Raw genomic sequence first — 20,767 nt, forward strand, 5'->3', positions numbered from 1 at the left:
GCCATATTTTCTTCACTAACAACCAGAAATAAGCACAAGAGAGACAATCTGATCAGATTACAGCCATTTATTTTCTAGTCATGTGACAGTGGATATTATTACTGATTATTACAAACAGCAGCTTTACTTATTGAGAAATAAGATATGATCACAGATTAACTTGTACACAATAACTTAAATCCCCAAATAATTCAGCTGTAAATCAGAAAATGAATCAACTGAAAACTGAAATTTAAAGATTAACTTGAACTTTGTGAATTTATGATGCTGTGAACATTTAGCCACAATTAAGACACATAGCGGGGTTTTTGATTAATTAATTGTGTCATCTATCCACTGCTTGTAGGCACAGACATCCGTGAAACCACTTGGTTCATTGAATGCATACTCTGGATCTCCAGTGAAGGCCATTACGCCATACAGCCTGTTGTTGAACACAAATCCTCCACCAGAGTCGCCCTGTCACAAACACCAAGCTTTTAGTTGTTTTGCTGCTGAGATTTATCCAGTAAAATAGAAACAATGTCTAAATTTTGTGCAGAAATTGTTTAAAGACTGACATACTTGAGATGTGTCCTTCTTAGAGCTTCTCACACTGTACCACTTCTGGTATGTGCGCTTAAAGTGCTTTTCTTTTACCAGTGTCTTTTCCAACTTTTCATGTTTATCAATCTTAAGCTCTGCACACTGAAGATCATCTGGAAAATATTTGACTGTAGAGGAAAAACAGCGTAAACATGTAAGGTCTGTTTAAGTGTTGACACATTTTGCTCAGGTTATCACCTTGTTATCTGGTTATTAAAGTGCAGTATGTTACTTGTATAACATTTATTTTTTACATTTTTATAAAAACTCACTATGTCCTCATGGTTAATATGAGACAGATAATCTATGAAAAGCCTGATCGCCTCCCTTTCCCTCACCCCCTCCCCACCTTTTTAGCTATCTGCAGAAATGCACCACTCCAGGTCAAAAAGAACCAATCAGAGATAAGAGGAGGGTCTTAGCGCTGTCAATCAGTGTTCATGTACACCCAGCTCACTTTACATGGGAGGGACCTGGAATGTTCCTGGTTCAAATTTTAATGCTAAATTCACAGTTTTCTCAGAATTTCCTATTTCAGCTTTAAGCAGTTTATCTCAGAGAGTTTTTGATGATCAAAACTTGAACAAGCTGCTAAGTTCAGCGTCAGCAGAGTCTAAAAACTGATTTGAATCATCTGAGTCATTTTGAGGAAATAAGAAAAACAATGAGAAACATGAACATTCATCTCACCTCTTTTGTTAAAAAATCCAACTTTTGTTGCTCCAAAACCTGCAATCTGAACCTTGGTGCCACTGAAACACAAGAAAAACAAAACTAATTAAAGCCGTAAGCGGCGTTGAAGGTCCTCGCAGCTATGCGTGACTCCGGCCTTGTGGCGGCCGCTCCAGCAACGCCACCCACTCGACATTGCCGGCGCTCTCACGCAGTTCCCACACCCGTCTGCTAGGCAATACACATTGATGTGTTCGGCAGCGCTCCTTTCCAGAGCACAAAAAATCTGGTGCACGTCGCCTGATGTGCTAAGGATACATAGCTGTTGGAATAAGCCAGGAGCTGCAGCGGAGTTGAATTGCAACTTCAATGTATTGGGCTCTTTAGAGGTTTACAAAGGTCAGTCCTAACAAGTTTACTGGATCATTTCTGGTGCGAGGGCTCCCTCTAGTGGAAAGAAAACAACTCCAGGACTGCTTATATGATCGGGGGAAGCTAAATTATAGCTTCCGCTGAGGAATCCACTAGCGACTGGATTCCTTTGAACGGTTAGTGGTAGGAATCGTTCCAGTTAGTCAGAACTGCTCTTTGCTTGGTAATGAATGATCCTCCGCTTTCAAGTAAACAGCTATTTTTATTTTCATTTAATTCTGTAAATAACTCAAAATGTTCAAGTAGACCTCTGTGTCATGGCCAGTCACATTTACCAAACACCACAACTCTTCTCATTGGAATGAATGAAGAAAAATACATGTGGGGGCAATTTCAGGCTAAGTGGTTCATGACAGCTTGTTAAATGGTCCTCAGGATGAAAATGTTTGAGAAACACTGATTTAGAGACAACCATATGCAAACTGCGAGGGATTAGAATTCGCCACTCAGCCACGCCCACATGCTCCCACCGGCAGGAAGCGTTGAAAGAAGGATTTATCATCATGTTTTATTTCATTAAACACAGGTTGAAATCTGCATGAACCACAGAGTAAAAGGAAGAAAAATAGTAGAAAGACAGGTGACTTCCTGTTGGAAGGGGGCGGGGCTAAAGTGATGTCAGTTGACCATGTGAATGTGATGAGCTCTGATCTGTGATGATACAAATGAAGTTTGATGCAGCTGGGACTTTATGTGGAGAAGTTATTCCACCTTGATGTTTCATGGCGAATGGCCAGATTTGAGGCTTGACCACGCCCACATGCTTTGACGTACAAAAAATACTTTAACCTTTGACCTTCAATGCCTCAAGACTGTGCTGACTGAGTTTGAAGCCTGGATCTTGAAAGCTGTAGGACGAGTTCACTCAGATACAACATCAATAAAAAAGACAAGATGGCGGCTTTTATTCAAAATGGCCGACTTCCTGTTGGGTTTGGACCATGGCTCCAAGAGACTTTTTTGTAGGTTCTGACAAGATACATGTGTACCAAGTTTCATAATTCTGGGTTAAAGCATGGCTGGGGGCTGATTTTTTAAAAATATTCTAGGGGGCGATGTGGAGGAATTAGACCACGCCCACCAAATATTGGTCTGCAGTCCTGTCAGGGGTTGGACACGGATCGATCTCAGTGAGTTTGGTGCAGCTCGGTCGAAACGTGGAGTTTAGAGCCAAACGTATGGCAACGGCGTGACTTGTCACTTTGCTGCAACGCCACGGCCACGCCAATTTTGGGTGAAGTTTGGTGAGTTTTTGATCAAAGCCCCCAAGAAGTGACAGAAAAATAATAATAAAAAAATAATAATAAGAAGAAGATATCATGCAATTACAATAGGGCTTCGCTGCTCTGGCCTAAAAATAAGTCACATTAAGAAAAACAACTAACTCTGGTAGACCAGAGCTCAAACATTTTCCTGGATGAACTTTGCCTCATGTGGCAGATCAAGAACCAAGTTCTGAAATTTGAGAAAATAAAACTTACAGTAGGAGAGTATCTGGACAGTCAGGTAGTCTGATTGGTTGGATCGCTGTGATCTTTACTGGCAGCTTCAGGAGCATGATGTCATGTTCACGACCGTTACTGTCTATATAAATCTCACGTTGAGTGATTCTATAAATCAGCTTTAGAGCAGTTTTAGGATGAAGTCCTACATGTGCCTCAATAGCCCTAGGCAAAAAAAACCAACACAATTAATAAAGAAACAATCAGTTATTGGTGATTTTTTAGTTTTCCTGACTCACCATCCTGGATCTGACTTCCAGCAGTGAGCTGCAGTCAGAATCCACTGATCACTGATCAGAGATCCTCCACATAATTTCGCTGTTGTTTGATCAGTTGCAAAGACTTTCACATGATAGTGTCGCTCATCGTCTCTACAGTTCTGACCTCCAATGATTCTCTTCTGCAGAGACACTGAGCTCACCGCAACACCTGGAGAAGAACGTTTCTGTTTTTAGCAAATAATGAATCAACATGACAACTTCATAAAATAAAATAAAACACAGGTCAACATAATTCATAGCATTTACAGCCAGTGGAAGTGTGTCCAGTGTGTCCGACTCACCCAGCCCCAGCAGCAGCAGCAGAACCTTCAGCAGAGCCATTGCTGGTCCAGCTTCCTGTGAATGTCTTCGGTCCTGCAGGAGCTTTAAACTCTGTTCACAACTTCCTGCTAGGCAGGAAGTCTAGCAGTGTCCGTCCAATCACAGGACAGACACTGATCTATGCCAGGCTAGCTAGGCGGCCCTGAGATCTGATCCATGGTCCTCCAGGCTCTCTGTACGTCTAACCGTTTTTATATCTGGCTGCTCAGTCAGTCTGTTTCAGTCCAAACATTTTCATCAGTGTAACTGTAAGTATGTGAAAGGCAGCAGTTTTGTCCTACATTGTAAACTTGAATAATATTTTAGCAACAAATGTAAATTTTATCAGGTGCTTGTGATTAATTTCTATTGAGTAAAACTTAAAACATCAGGTGCTTAGTTTGGAGTCGGTTATTAAAAACTATTAGATAGGAAGGACAAACTAAGTTCACTCTGTGTCTCACACATAGGAACTTGACTTCACAAACTTCTGTCCTTTTTAAAAGAAACTATGAATCTTGTAACTTTATGGACCAGAAATGTTACAAGAAATTCATAAGGAGCACTCTGTAATGGACAAAAAGACTCTTTGTCTTTTCTCTATCTGTTTTATCTGCTCACACTAACACGGATGCACGCTGACATAACCATAACATTTAAGACTGAAGACTGTTACACATAAACAAATGCAGTCACAACGCATTACTGCATTCTCACTTATTAATATCCTGTTTATGTTTCGCCGTCTACAAAATTCTGCTAAAATCTTCTGCTTTTTCACAGCTTACTTCTTCTGCCTGCTTCAACATAGAAACTAAATTTACTTCAAACTCTCTTCAAATGTCTCGGCTTTTTGATATCTCAGTCGTTTTTCCGCGATTGTAATTTTTCATGCTTTTTGACAAACAAAATTATGCTGTTCATACATATTTTACTGTACAGAAATAATTTATGCATCAAAACGTAGCCACGTATGTCTACGTTAAGGAACTATGATTATCATTGCTACAGATCTTATGGTTTTCTGCCAAACTCTTCTAGAGCAAACATGCCACCTTCTCCTATTGCTTCAATGTGTTTCTCTCTTTTGCTCTGTTTATTTCTGTGTTTCAACATTATTATTGTCTTCCTTTCTCCAGATGCCTTTTGCTTTTACTGGTTTTACTGTCTACAAAAGTCTTCTGCAAATTTTAATAAATTTTAGCAATTCATAAATCAACATTTTCTGCTTCTTCTGCTGAATTATGCTATATCTTTAGCTCTTTCTTGCATATTCTGCAGCAATCATTCTGCAGATCGTCACAGCAATTTTTCTAGTTAATTTTAATTGTGCAGATATTCCCTGCGTGATTAACTAAAATGTTGCGCTTTGTGTTAATTAGCACTCTTTCAAGTATTTTATGCTAATTTCATATGCACAGTTTTTTAAGCTAACGTCAGTTCAAGATTTTATCAGCATTCAGGAATGATTTTGTATCAAGTTGAAGCTCTGATTTTCCAGTTATAATGAACACAATTTGTGCTTAGCTTGAGTTTTACACCTGCTTAATTATTTATGTTGTTTTTTTCAGCAAACTTTTGTTTGTGCCAATCAGAAAACATCTTTAAAGTTTCTTTTTTTTCTTTTTAACATTTGTGTTTCTTGACTTTTACTCTTGTTTTGTGCTTTCTGTGATCATCACCCTTAGGTGATTTTTAGCATTTAGATTTTAGCGTCACATTGGATGTTTGAAAAGTCCTAAGGTGCATCTTGTCACCTTACTCTGTACTCCAGGTTACATTTAAATAAAAGTAGGAATGGCTGAAAATCCTCTCATAGTGTTGAGATTTACATAACGCTCAGTTTGTTTTCTTAATGATCGTCAGTTGTCACCATGACGCTGTTCTGGCTTTCTGAAATTATTCTCACATTTACAAAGTAAATATGTTCTGATTGTTTCTTTAGTCATGTTTAATCAACGTTTTCAACAGCAGGATTGGCCTGCTGGCATATAATCATCCTCATATTTTTGCGGAATCTATTAATTTTTATGATCAGACTTTTAGACCAAGATTGCCTGAATGTCAGTAGAGCCTGAGAGCATCATTCAGTTTTAATATCTTCATTATTAGCCGTGTCCGTCGGGGCGCAGAGCTAAATTAACAAAACAAACACAGGCCCCCTCCTCTGCCGCTTGGCTCCCTCTCTCCCACGTTTCCAACTCGTACTCCCCGCACGAACCCAGTCCAGCCATTGTCTTGCCGTCTTCCTGTTTCCATGGCGATGGGGCGCCGATGTGCCGCCGAGTCTCTCGCCTCTTCCATCCCGGCTCGCACCGCTGACTCTGGAGCGTGTCCACTTCCTCCTAAATTACACTAACATTCATTTGGCTCAACTGCTGCTGGACTAATTATTAGTTCAGTTGCTGCTTTTTTCTTTTTTCCTCTCCACAAACAAACTACCAGGGGCAATTTGCAAAGAATAGATGGAATGTAGTAAAACATAGTAGAACTTAAAGCTGCACTATTTAACTTTAATCAATTTATATTATTTTACATACTAATATGAGACAGATAATCTGTGAAGAGATCAATTTCCTCCACCTTCTCCCTGAGCTGCTATTGCTGTCTGAAGAAATTCACCAAAAACAACCAATCAGAGCCAGGAAGCAGGCTTAGCGCTGTCAATCAACCCTGTGAACGCGCTGATAAATGTGCTAAAGGCAGAGAAGCAACTTACTGTTATCATGCTAACTAGTCTTAGCATACACAGGCATGATTGACAGCTCTAAGACCCGCCTCCTGGCTCTCTCTTATTGGTTGTTTGTAGTTGGCACTCGGAGAAACCAGAAGAGTTTGATTGCTTCACACACGACAGAGTGACAGTTTCACTAAATATATATATAAAAATATATTTTTATTAAAGCTACACACTGCAAGATTTTGTCTAAATCTTTGAAACAAAAAAAATAAACCATTTTGTGTTTCATTTCCAGATTCATTTAAATAAAAAAGGACTACCCTGCTGCTGTTTCTCTCTCTCCTCTTCCTGTTTTAGGATTTGTGTGATTAACATTTCCACCTCTCTCTCCTCGGGCTAATTTGTGGCTAATTGCCTCCTGATTTCTGCTCAGCTGTGATGTCAGAGTAGCGACATTTCTTAAACACACAACCTGGGTCAGCGCAGATTTACAGACGCAATGTTCTCTGGGTCAGTTTGAAAACTTTTGAAGTTTAAACTTTGGCTTTATTTTACATTTTTCACTAAGTAGAGCAGCAAAGTAAAGATAAGGAAAAAAGAGAAAAGAAAGGAAGTTTCTGCTTTTGGACTTAATTTCTAAAATCTGTTTACAATTTGTAGGTAGAACCAACGTTGTTTTTCAAATTCTGTTCAAAGTAAAAGAGTTTTTATTGTAAAGATGTTTAAAGTGCTTTTACCAAGTATTTTTGGACTAGTTTCTTGTACAAATATTTTAGTACACTTAAAATAAGACAAAACTAAGATATTTTCCCATGTTATTAGTGAAATAATCTGCCAGTGGATTTTGTTCAATTGGGATCTTGTGAAAGTAAATTTGGGATTTCATTAAAGTACATTGGGATCTCAAAAGTAAATTGGGATCTGAAAAAAGTAATCTGGAATTTCTAGTGACATTGATTAATATAGTTCTCCATTGATTATTTTTATTTTAATGTCAGCTGTACAAAGAGAATCCTTCTAATCTTTATTTGTTTATGATTTTTATTAGATTTATTTGCAGAAATCTTCCTTCTGCATTTGGTTGCACTCTAATATTTTCCCAAACAAGCTGCAAACATGGAGTTTCGTCTAATATTTTTTCACGACATTTTGACAAACGCAGCCTTTCCTTCCTTGTTCTCCGTGTCTGTTTGCTTTCCCTTTTGCTGCCGCTCTAGTGAAGCAGTTGTGTCTTTAGCTGGAGGAGTGAGTCGAACTCACACCTGCGCTCCGTTGAAGAGAGGAAGCTGTGAAATGACTCTGGAGCGCGTTGGGCTGTCACGGGTTCAGCTGGATCTGAGCCGCAGGCAGCTGTGAGCGCCCAGGATTGGCACCAGTTCATACAAACATGTTTACATGACACTCCTATAAAAATGTCTCTCATTGAGTAAACTGCCATGACTTACAGCGGTTTACAATGTTTATCACACTAAAACGACAAACTGCATTGTACTTTTTTGGATAAATCAGCACAAAATAGTGCATGAAAAATGTTGGTTTTAAATTCACTCTTTATGAAAAACTGGAAAAAATACATTTATTTAGTTCACTTAAAGGTGGTCGTAATGTTTTGCCTCTCTGGTGTGTATTTGGTGTTGATGTGGAGTATGAAACTAACTCACCTGAATTATCCAGTTCAGGGTTTTCCCCCAGAAAACTTTCTAAGCTCAGTTTTTGAGTGAAAAAATATTTAAAGTTGACAGGAAATTTGAAAACTGGAAGACTTTATTAACAATAAATATACGCCAAACAGGCAGACATAAAATAACCCCTAAAATAAGTGAACAAATAATGGTAAGCCTGGTGGGGGTGTAAGTAAAGCCTGGCAGTTTGTTCAAAAGAAAGAAAAATCTGAAACTGAGTCATTTTTGTCTTTTTTTAGTTTAACTTTTAAAATCTTTTGCTTTCAGTTTATTTTGTGTTTCAGAATAATTCTTCAGCTTCAAAATTATTTTTTTGTTACAATTTTTTTTATAAAAATACATTTTTTAAAATTTGAATTAACTTTATGACCTTAAATTAGCTCCATAGTGACCCAACGATACCCTGAAAGCAAACATTTTCCAGTTAAGATTGTTTAATTTTTCAATAAAATTACAAAAAAACATCCCTTTATCTGAAGGTCAAATTTGTACCATTTTTGAACTGCAGTTGGGGGCCACACAAAATTATTCCAGGGGCCACAAGTGACCAATGGGCCCAAGACCCAAGACAAAGTGTTAATTTCTCCTTACTATTTGTACAACATGATTAAGTATTAATTATGTGTTGAGGGAAAATGTTTAGAAAAACTCAAGGAAATCGTTGATGATTATTTTTCTGCTTGTGATCAGTTCCAGGAAACTGATGCTGTCAGTCGGAGTGATTAGCAACATTTGTTTGTGACGCGGTCAGAGTGACCGGAGTGACAGGCGGCCCTCGTTACGCCGCTGATTGATCACCTCTCTGTTAATGAAGCTGAGGGCTGATTGCTGTGGAGCTAATAGCTCACAGTAATGGCCTCGAATAGACGAGCTGAGTTATGGGAACAGAGCGGGTCATGCAGGGTTTTTATTTTGATTAGCCGTGTCGTTCATTACTGTGATCAGATTGAGGTTGAGCCACCAGAATCTGTCAGAAAAGATTTAGAAAAACGTTCGTGACATTATTGCAGTGATGGGAACCGCTAAAGAAAAAATTAGCTGCGCTAACCCTAAAGCACTAAACCTAAAAATTAGCCGTGATAACGCTACAGCACTTTTTTGACACGGTATTTAGCAGATGCTAACGCTGAAGCTCAAAATTCAACCGACTTGATACCTCTTCTACTGCTAAAACGCTGTACCAACAAGCTATTTGCTAAAGTGCTATACCAACATATTTGGAAGCTAATGCTAAAGTGCTATTTTAACACAGTATCTAGCAGAAGCTAATGCTAAAGTGATATATCAGCATGACATTTAGCAGAAACTTGTGCTAAAATGCTATACCAACGTGTTGCTTAGTTTAAGCTAATGCTAAACCACTATATTCATTTCCAGTTATGTCTGCCTTTGAAGACTACAACCGTCGGGAATCAATTCATTTCTAACATTATAATTTACATGTTTTATAATATCCTTAGAGTTTGTAAGTTATCACATTCAAATCCTGTCTTTTTTTGTTCTGTATGTTTCTTGTTTGAAATGAAGTTATTTGGGGGAAAAAGACAGAATATAAGTAGAGGAAACAGAACAGAACAGTTTTCCTTCTCTCCAAAATAAGAGCATGAATACAACTGAAGATTTTTTACAGTAGATAACCAAAACTTCAACACAGATGTCAAACTTTATTCAATAGCCAAGTGAATTAACTCTTCAGATTTCATCTGTAACATTAATTCAGAGGAAGCTAAGTGTGCTAGCATTTTGAATGTTAGCCAGGGCACTAAGTGAAAAGTTATGTTAGCACATCAGCAGGTTACCGGAAGTGTGTGATTATTTGTTAAAACTTTAAAAAGTATTTTCTCCCCTGTTATAATTATGCAATGCTTCTTCTTGCTCCATCACATAAAAATCTAATTAAATACATAAAAATTTGTGATTTTAATACGACAAAAAGTGGTGAAATTGAAGGGTTACATAATGGTTCGACTTCTGTTTCCTCTGCTGTCTGGGAATAAAATGGAGGAAAATAATTATATCCCAGCATCCAGATGTGCTTGTTAATGAGTGATGTGCAGCAGACACAGGGCAGAAAGCCAATCCCTCAGGAAGCTGATAATTCACTCAATTTTTAAATATAAACATCTAATTTAAGCATCTAAATCTGGACGTGTGCTGCGACGTCACCGCCTGCTCATGAAATCAGATCTTCAGTACAGCAACACCTCACGCTAACCGTTCCTGATCTGGAACAATTTCTGCGCCGGATATGAAGGAAAACAAACCGCTCTGCATTTCAAATCTGCTCTTTTCTCTCTCCTCTCTGCCGTCGCGCTGAGGATAATAAATGTTTGTGAGTAAACACAGTGAAGGCTGTAAGACATGAAATGTCAGAGCATGTAAACAGATCAGAGAAAGGAGGAGGAGAAACGGGATTTAAATGGCCGGCGCCTAAACATGGCTTTCTGTTTGTTCTTAGCGCAAAAATTCAGCTAACAAACTGAAACGGGTTTAACTCAGGGGTGAATATCGCAGGAAAGTAAATAAAAATTTGCCACGTTTTGGCAGCTTTCTAAAAGATTTTACACAATACCGCAATACTTAGAATATTTTTAAGTCAGTTAGTTGCAAAAATATGAATCAATTATTGACAAGACATTTTTTTTCTACCTTTTTAAATATGTGAAATCTTGCAGCGAGTTTAATTGTTAATGGATGAATGAAAATGAGCTTTTTCATAAAGTAGTTTAAATAAAGTCTCAGCGACTTGCTGTAGTCCTTCAGTTTCATAATGCAGCATAAAGCCCCCGATTTGTGCAGCAATTCTGTAAATAAATAAATCAGTAAATGTTTACCAAAACTGTCAATAGTTATTTAGAATTAGAGAGTACTGCTTTAGTCCTTCATTTCCATAAACTTCAGATTTATGATGGTTGTATTGTGTTGTTGTCCTGGGCATTCGAAAAGCCAGAAGTGCCACAATTCTGTAGATAAATAAATGATTACCTAAATTGCCATTAATTATTTAAAATTGAGGGCACTTTTATAGTCCTTCAGTGTGATATTACACTGTAAACATTAGATCTGTTGTGGTTGTATTGTTCATTTGCCCTGGGAGTACGGAAGGCCAGCAATGCCACAGTCCTGCAAATAGATAAATCAATACATTTTTACCTAAACTGATTAATCAGGGAGTACTGTTATAACCCTAAAGTTTCATAATGCTGCTTCAACTCAGAATATGGTGGCGCTATTGTGTAGTTATCCAGGATGTATGGAGGGCCAGAAGTGCCACAATTCTTCAAATAATTGGTACGATGATGAGACAATTAGCATAAACAAACAATATGTTGGCCAATGTGTTGGTTTTATTTACTGTTCAATCAGCTTTTTGTATGTATTACATTTCTAAAATTCATATGCTTTCTCATCATCACTTTTGGCACTAATTTAGGTTCATTTCTGACCCCAGACTAACATATTCGTGACCCCAACTTTGTGAACTACTGATCTACTGATCAGTTCAAATTAAATTCAGGAATTTATTTAACATTTTGGAATGCTTATTACTCAAAATATTTATTTGTTAATTCATTTTTATTTACTTATTTGTCTGTAAGAAACTGGATTGAATGCATTAGAATGCATTTATTTTTTACAGTTATTTAATGATGACTTTATTTAATGGATTGTGGCACTTTTGTTTCTCCACACTCAAACATGATGTGACAGAAGAAAGATTCAGAAGCGGGCCGACTCGCACCGATCTTTATCTGTTTACAAACTGGATTTGTCGGCGGGGTAAATTGATTAGCACAAATTAGGCTTCCTGTCAGGCGGGTGAACCCTGGACAGCTGCCGCTGATTTCATTTGGTTTCTCTCCAGTTAGTTGTTTTGTTTCTTTTTCTTTCTTCTTTTTTTCTTCTTCTGAGACCATCGAGTCGCTGGTTACCAGGAAACGTGAATTTCTCAGCCCCTGCATTGACAGTGTAAACACAGCTTATCAGCAATTAAAGCCTCTGAGTTGTTTATGTTCAAAGTTGAAATCCTTCATGACCGGCACATGAACATGACGTGTCTTTGAATTGAAACACACATTTATTAAGTTAGCTTAGATTCAACCTCTCAACCCGGTTTGAAATGTACAAACCTGGTTCAGCTTTTTATTTCCATGACATAAAAGCAGAAAATTATGCTAAAAAATATCTTTGTATTTGATGTAAAGTATAACAACGACCTCTCTATAGCAAATTTATTCTGATTTTTGCAAGATTCACAGTTAAAAATCTAAAATTAAACACATTCAGAAGGAAGAACAGGCTGCACAAGATTAGATTTATTCATAAGAACACAAATACAATTCATTTGTTCAAAACAAAGTTTGTAAAAAAAAGTTGATTTTGTGCTTTTTTGCAAATAAAAAGGAAATAAATTAAAACAAAAACAATACATAGTTTACTTCCAGTGAAGAAAAACATGTATTATGAATGTTTTAGATGTTTTTTGGAGAACAAATGGCTTCATGGAGGATAACAATACAGCATAAACAGTAATTATTAGTATAGAATAGAACTGAACAGTAAATCAATAACAATATAAATCGCGATAGAAACATGATACAAAAACTGTACAAATAAAATATTCAATATGTGGAATATTTAGAATATTTGCTGAACTTGGTGGCTTCAAGTAACTAACTCACTCTTTGGTTACCTAGCAACTCACTGCTCTTCGGTAACCGTAGCAACAACCATCCGAGTAACATTCCGCCTCATAACTGCTTAAAAATAGAGAACACTGTTGGAGTAAAAACTGTGGAAAAACACAGGGAGGGTAACGTGAGCAGTTTGACAGTGTTTCAGTTATTTAAAATAATCAATAATTATCAATATCAGCTGATATGAAATCGTCCATCCCTGGTGTAGAAACGAAAAAAATCAACAGAATAAAGGATAGCAACAGTATGGACATCTATCTTTAAGTACAATATTTTGTGTTTTGGTAAGTTGAAGCAGTATTTGACTTAGTTATGGGCAAAAATGTTACATTTGCAATATATTGTGCTGCTTTTATTTCTATAATATACAATTTGAAACGGATATTTTTGCAAGAAACCCTAATTTTCAGAGGTATTGTCTAAACCTGAAGCACTTTCTGCTTAATAAACATCAGTGGTATTAATTTGCGGCATTTGTTATTAAAAATAATCTCCACTGTCATTTGTTTTTTAAATATATTTCTACGCAGCTGTTCTGTCTAAAGAATTATTATGGTTTAGCTGCCAGACTGTCTAATATAGTCATGCTTTAATTCTGACTAAATTATTATTCAGCTTGCCAGCTGCCTAATAAACAAAACAGCTTTAATGTGGGATTTATCTTTGATTTAAGCCTAAAAACCTAAAATGGAAGGGTTTTGTTTTTCTGGATAAGATAAGTTGCTGTTGATGTCATTCTAGGTTTGAAAAGAATAAAATCCTGAGATTCTGTGTCTGACAGAGTGTGACAGTGATCCAAATTCACAAAGTGGTGGCTGCACTTAGGGGAGTTTTTCCCTCCAACAAAGAGACAGGTCTCCCTACTGATGGCATTTCATGAATGACAGCTCTGGAGTTAGCATGAGGGCACATTCAGAGGCTTTTGAAACTAAAGTCCGTTATTTGAAAAATGGAAAAAACTAAAATAACTACTGGTTTGTTTGTGGCCGTGGCTTTCTAATGTAAAATGCATTTTTGTTAGTGATTTCATGCATTTGTGAATAAAATGGTTGGGGACATACTGAGGTTGCATTAATCTGCAATGGCTCACCAAAACACATCCAGGTATCTCAAACTAGAACCACAATAAGCTGTTAGCTAAGTTAGCTCAAAAGGTTAGCACTTGAAGTAAGGACAAGCTAAATAAACGCAAGAAATCAGTACAAGTTACATTCATTTAGTCCAATCACAGAAGATTATTATGAGATAAATTATCCTGACAAGTTAGCAAAAGCTGAGTTAATGAAAGCTAAGTTACCACAAATATATTAGCTTACCGTTAGTGCAAGGTTAATTGACCTAAACATTTACCCAAAGCAAGTTTTCATAACACGTTAGCACAAGCTAATCAAAGACGTTTTCCAAAGGTGAACTTAGTTTGCCCAAAAAGTTAGGACAAGCTAAGTTACCTCAGTTCATGTTCGCACAGGTTAGTTAGCTTCAGGTACAATAACATAAGCTAACTTTACACAAGACATAAGCCTTAGCTAAGCACAAGCGCAGCTAGCTCAAGAGGTTTTTCAAAGGTAAAGTTAACACAAGACATTAGCTCAAGCTAAGTTAGCGCAATAAGCTAGCACAGTTTAAGTTAGCACCTGCCCAAGTCCAACTCACTGTAAGATAGCAAATATTAGATAGCTTAAGCTACATTAATTCAAGCTGAGTTATCACCAGCAATAGCTCGAGCTAAGTTACCACAAAATGAGTACACACTCTTAGTTAGCCAAAGAAGCCAACACAAGCTAAGTTTGCGCAAGAATTTAGCCTAAGCTAAGTTAGCTCTATAATTTAGTGCATTTTAAGTTACCAAGTAAGCTAAGTTAGCAAAAACTGATTAGCTTAAGCTTTATAAACACAAACTTTATGAGGATAAAAGGTTTGAGTTTCAAAATTTGGTTTTGAGTTCCAGGTTAAAAAAGTTAAAATAAAACATAAACAAATGTTGAGGTCCAATAAAACGTCATAATGACCCTGGTTATTAACTTTCTTGCACAAGCTAAGCTAAAACAAGAACTAATCAGATTCTTAGATTGAACCAGAAGTTACCAAAATGTCACCAAAGTTCAGAGGTTATTTAGTTTATTTTTTCAAATTTAATCTCAAGCTTTCATATGTTTTCTATGTCTGAAACTGTAGTTTTACTTATAGTGCATTTTAATTTAATTTCCTATAGGCCCTCCCTGTAGGAGGTATAAACAAATCGTGTCTATTTTGTTCAGGCAATATCTTTACTGTCTGGCTTATATTAATCCTTCTTTATTAATGTTATTTTCCGGTCCCTCTGTCTTCCTTTCTGCTCTTGGTAAGCTCTCTGGTCTTGCAAAACGTAATAAAGATATATGACTTGGTAACAGACATGCTGTATTTATATATGACATACACCACAGACAGGCTGAAAGCAGTTTTATTGCAGGGTCGTCCAGTTCAGAGATTCCTTCAGGGTTAAATCCCACCGACGTTCTTCAGGTCAGGATCTGTACTTTAGTTGTCAGCTTGTAAAGTAAGAGCATTTCCAGCTGACTGAATTCCCAGACATCCCTGCACATCTTGACTCTCCTTTGAGAGGAAATTTATGGATTTGTATTACCTATTGACTTAATCATTGGACATCGTATTTGGGTGGTTGTAGATCGAAAAAGAAAAGAGGAGTAAGTTTCCGCCACAAATTGTAAACATTTTTAGATTAATCTCAGAAATTTCTACGACAAACGAGGACATTTCTGAGTTTGAAAAGTCAAAGGTTTTAAACTTTTAAAAATTTTCTGACTTTGATAAGTTGAGAAGACTCTGAGACCAATCTAAACATTTCTGAGGTTCTTCTAGCAAATTTTTGAACTAAGAAATTTTCTTCACTTTTAAATTCTCAAAAATTTTCGACTTTTTAAACAAACAAAATTTCCTTGTTTTTTTTCTAGAAAATTTCTGAGATTAATCTCAAAATTTCAATTTTTTCCAGCAAATTTTAAACTTTTCAAAATCAGACACTTTGAGATTAATGTCAGAAATTTACTTGACAAAACTTTAAAATTTCTGAGTAAAAAAAAAATCAGAAATTTTGGACTCTTAGAAATTTACTCATATTTGAAAAGATGAAAACTCAGAAATTTCCAACTTTTCTAGAATATTTCTGCAATTAATCTAAACAGTTTGGATTTTTTTTTTCAAGCAAATTTTTGACTTTTCAAACTACTCTATTTCCAAGTTTTTTTCTAGAAAATTTCTGCGATTAATTAAAAAATTTCTTTGCTTTTTTCTAGCAAAATTTTGACTTTTTAGCAAAACAAATTCCTTGTTTTTTCTCTAGAAAATTTCAGAGGTTAATCTAAAAATTTGCTTGTTTTTTCTACTTAATTTAGACTTTTTAAGCTCTAAAATTTACATCTTTTTTTCTCTAGAAATTTTGTGATATCAATCTGAAAGTTTTCTTGTTTTTCTAGTAAATTTCAGATCTTTTTGGCAGAAATGTAATTCTTTTTTCTATCTACAGTAAATTTCTGACCCTGCAATTAACACAAAATGAATTTTTTGTTGTCTCTCCATTAGTTTTAATGTATGAGATATTTATTTATAGGTTTATAAATTAATTCAATTATAAAAAACGACAAACTTTTTGCAGTTGATGTTCATTAGTGAGGAAAACTGCAACATGTGCATGCATTCTGAGGCGTGCGTGTAACTTTCAAACCGCGGCGGCCATGTTTGATGGCGAGTGGCTCTGGCAGCCACGTTGAGCTCATGAGGAACCCCTTTTTGTCCTCATGGCATTGTGGGAAATGCTTGTTCCTCTGACTGTCAGCGCTGTCCGCTCACATCGGATAACATCAAGGAGAAACAAACCGCCACCATTTCCACGCAAACACACACTCTGTTATTAAGAAACTACATTTGACTGATTGGGTGGCTCGCTTGCTGCTAAATGAGATTGTTCTAACATTTTTACATGAGAAGAGAAAGCAGCAAATGTCTTTATTTGGTAATAGAGGTAATTCTCTACAACCCAATTATTAATTATGACTTTAGAGACCCATATTGCTTGTGGGAAACATTTTTAAGCGCTTCTTTCCAACAGATTTCTTGAACCTTCTCTCTGAGGGAAGTTTCTTGGAACGAGGTTACAGATTTGCTGAGAGCCTCTCAGCACCATTTGGCACATCTGATCATCTCAAAGCTGCTGACAGAGAAACGCTGGAAGAGGAAACAGCCTCACTGATGAGGAAGCGAGCAATAATGGCCGCCCTGTAATCAGAGACTAGCTGATATTTTTGGACCTTTGCAGCTCTTTTTTTTTTTCAAAGCCAATTTTAGTGCCACCTTTGGGTTATTTTATGCTTAGAAAGTAATCTAAAATACTATTTTGTAATCTTTTATACATGCCTTTGATAATAAAAGCTTAAAGGTGACCTGTTATGTTAAGACGGCTGGGTGTTTGTTTTTAAGAACCTGAGCTGTTTTATAGAAGCAGTTGAGGCTCATATGGAAGCACAAAACACGCCCAAAATGTGAATTTTGCATAATAAATCCCCCTTAGTACCTTTAAGAAACAAGAATATGCTTTCAGCAGTTGTAGGTAGAGAAACGTGGGGATTCTGAGCGATGCTAAAAGTCTCGGACAGACAGGCTGTGTTTGGATGTGAGGCCAGAGACAGACGGTGGGGCAGGCAGGCAGTCAGGGACCAGCTGGTAACGATCACACAGACGAGGAGCGGTTGTTCAGGCAGGTTGTCAGCGCCGTGTTCCCGTGTCTGTCCTCAGAGATCGCTCGTCTTGTCTTACAGAGATGTGTGAAAAACTCAATCAGAGCCCCTGGCCCCCAGCTGGACCGGGTCGCAGTAATTAAACTACATCACTCAGAAGCCTGGCTTTCTTCGGGTCGCCTCCTTTTCCCCACCTGTGTGTCGAACTTTCAACTTCCTTTTCATTTTCTTCAACTGTTTTTAGTGGAACGATTAAAATTTAATCAGATTTATATTTATTAGGTAAACATAAATTAATAATACTGACTGTAACTTCTTGCTCAGTTGCTTAGAATCTTGTTTTAGATCTGAACCTTCAGAGCCACATAAAGACAGTTACAAAGTCGGGCTTTTATCACCTGAAGAACATTCCTAGGATTAAAGGACTGAAGTCTCAGCAACATCTAGAGAAACTCAGCCGTCTGTTGATCGTTAGTTGTATTGATTACTGCAACTTTAGCTGCGTTTCATTACAAATATGCGAAAAATTCAGTGTCAGTTTTCTGCTAATGCGGAAAAAAACAACACAATTTCGCATTTGTGGTGTTTCCATTAAATAAGAAACATCAGAAATGTGATGTGATGTGTGAAACATGCCACTCAATTGAAATCTCAATTTGGGAAATTTCCAAATGGAAATTGGGAAATTATGTTTCTCATTTTCCCAGCTCTGTCTCTCTGGTTTGAGACAGAGTTAGGATTGCAAACGTCTTTCCTTGTTGATGTTGATTCTGCAGCTTTATATAAACATTTGAAAGCAGATGTATGAACTTTAGTTATGTAATTCTCTGCATTGTTCATATATCTGAAGGTTTTGCGTGCAGTACAGTGTCCAAACGTATCAGCAGTTTTGAATCATCGTTGATTCATTTCCCATCTTCCTTTACTGTTATTACATCGTAGCTATCTCCCTGCCATTTTCCTGAGCTGCAGTTATTTTTAAATGTTAATTTGAGGCTTTTCATGAAGGAGTGGAAAAGAGAAATGGGGGTTAAATAAATAAACTGCGGATTGACTCTACAAATTTTAATAGGCAGCCTGATGAGTCACTCTTACCTCTGTGTTATTCAGCATCACAGGAGCTCTAGTTATGTCTGTCTGATAAAAGCATCTGGATTTATGTGATGACCTCTGCAGGACAGCGTCTGTTTCTGCAGATTCATTATTTGGTCATGAGAATCAGACTCATGTCTCCTCTGAGCTTTGATCAATACAAGCAGCGTGTCTGACCTTTCACCCTCAAGAACTGCTTTTATGATGTGACAGACCTTTAGCAGCAGTACTTTCTTACCCCATAGAGACACACTGCAGGTTATTGTTTACATCTGGAAATGTTGCCGCAGTAAAACAACGCCGTTAACTAAATGAAACCGGGAGATGTAGCTATTTTAACCACAGCAAAAGGGAAGATAACGCAGAAAAAGTGTTAAAGAACATTTTCTACAATTTTTTTTCTCTTTTATGTGCTGTTACCATAGCAACTGACTGACAACAGCTCCACCAGCATATCAGGTTTCAACAACAAACAACAAACAAACATTTCCCAAACAAAGAACAGAACAGTTTTATGTTTTTAGGCTTGATGTTTATTTTGCAATTAATATGTTTCCTCTGTGGTAGATTAGCTACTGCTGCTATTACCTAAGCTAACACTGCAGCGGTTGATTAACTAATTTAAACAGCTGATCTACTTATAATCTGTCAGAGTTGGTGTTTAGGTTGCCATTTTTCTAACGGAACTGAAACACAGAATTCCACAGCACATCTACATGTTAAGGGTGTCATAGTCAAGCTAGCATAGCTAAGCTACTTCCCTCTCCATTCTTTTAAAATTATTTTTTCCTGACCTTCTTATCTAGTTGCCATTGTGTTGACGATTAGAAACAAAGCACTGTGTCCCTTTTTCTTTTATACGTCAGGTGTGCATTTAAGATTTGTCCATTATGTTGACAACTTAACAGATAAAACCAATGCTAATCATTGTTAGCAAACAGCTTTTTGCCCTCCATAAAGTGCTCAGAATATGAATGTTTTTTATGTCCTGCTCAGAAAGTGTTGTCTGAATTGATCTTCAAAATGTGTCATAGGTTTGCATATGTGAATTGTTTTATCTTGTTCATTTAGAAATTCCCTTGCAAGAACTACCTGAATCTAAAAAATAAATGTTTGTCTCTTCTGCTTCTGATTGGCTGACCAGTTTCTTGTGATGACTCCTTCCCCAGAAGCTGCAACAGTGAAAATAGGGAGGATTTATGTTTTTGGCATAAGATGGAAAAGTTAAAGGTTTGTTTAGTCCAAAACACAAAGTAAACTCTCCAACAATAACCTGGACAGAACAAATATGGAAAGATGAAGATTTTGTTTGAGCTATATCAGAAAATCTTTCCTCCCTGAAGCAGTGGAGTCAAATTACTGTCATATTTGGTTTTCTGTTTGTTTTGTGTTTTATTTCACTAGAAAATGGCCTTTAATTTAATTGTTTCTAAAATGATGTCTTGATTATGGTGATTACCAGCTCTGTTACGTTCCCTCCATTATCCTTAATGGAAGCGTAATTAACTCTGATTAACAATAAATGTATTTTATTTAGAGAAATATATTTACACTGATTGAGAATAATTTATTTGCATTCTGTAGTTGTATGTAGCTCATCAGCTGCTGTATTTGGTTTGATTTGTTGTCCAGCTAGCTTCCAGACGGAGCCAGAGTAATCTGTCTGTGTGTGTGACATCCAATAACATCACCTTCCATATTTCCTGAGCCAGTCTGTGTCTCTGACATGGACGTGTTATAGACACGATAAAGGAATATTAAAAGTCACGGCTTCCTCTTCAGCTTATGACCACAATGTGTCTAAATCATCGTCTCATGGACAAATACAAAGACCACACACACACACACACACACACACACACACACACACACACACACACACACACACACACACACACACACACACACACACACACACACAAACAAATTACACCTTTCTGTCTTCATAACAACATTGCATTGACTTCCATTTATTTTTCATTCATTTCTGCAGCCTAACCTGGACTGTAAAACTAACCACTAACCAGTAAATGCATGAAGCTAGTGGTGGCTACTGCTAGCTAAAAAATTAGTTGCACTAACTTTAAAACACTAATTATAATCATAAGTTC

General features: G+C 36.9%; 2 protein-coding genes across 2 annotated transcripts in view; one reads left to right on the forward strand and one right to left on the reverse strand.

Annotated features, from left to right (window-relative positions):
* The window catches only part of LOC102220117 (voltage-dependent N-type calcium channel subunit alpha-1B-like), a 127,966-nt gene that overhangs the window by 31,143 nt on the left and 76,056 nt on the right, over positions 1–20,767 (forward strand). The window lies entirely within an intron of this gene.
* On the reverse strand, positions 313–3,793 carry LOC106700098 (kallikrein-11-like). The gene is made up of 6 exons (XM_014474131.1): positions 3,754–3,793; positions 3,431–3,620; positions 3,171–3,356; positions 1,276–1,337; positions 565–713; positions 313–459 (listed from the first exon to the last, which is right to left on the reverse strand). The coding sequence occupies exons 1-6, from the start codon at positions 3,791–3,793 to the stop codon at positions 313–315; spliced, it is 774 nt and encodes a 257-aa protein (XP_014329617.1).

Source organism: Xiphophorus maculatus, chromosome 8, assembly GCF_002775205.1.
Source record: "Xiphophorus maculatus strain JP 163 A chromosome 8, X_maculatus-5.0-male, whole genome shotgun sequence".
In the NCBI taxonomy this organism is placed as follows: domain Eukaryota; kingdom Metazoa; phylum Chordata; class Actinopteri; order Cyprinodontiformes; family Poeciliidae; genus Xiphophorus; species Xiphophorus maculatus.

Coding starts and splice junctions, on each gene's coding strand:
- LOC106700098 (XM_014474131.1), bottom strand. CDS start 3,793: ATGGCTCTGCTGAAGGTTCTGCTGCTGCTGCTGGGGCTGG. Junction 3,357..3,430: donor TGGAAGTCAGATCCAGGATG/GTGAGTCAGGAA, acceptor TTTTTTGCCTAG/GGCTATTGAGGCACATGTAG. Junction 460..564: donor CTAAGAAGGACACATCTCAA/GTATGTCAGTCT, acceptor TGTTTGTGACAG/GGCGACTCTGGTGGAGGATT.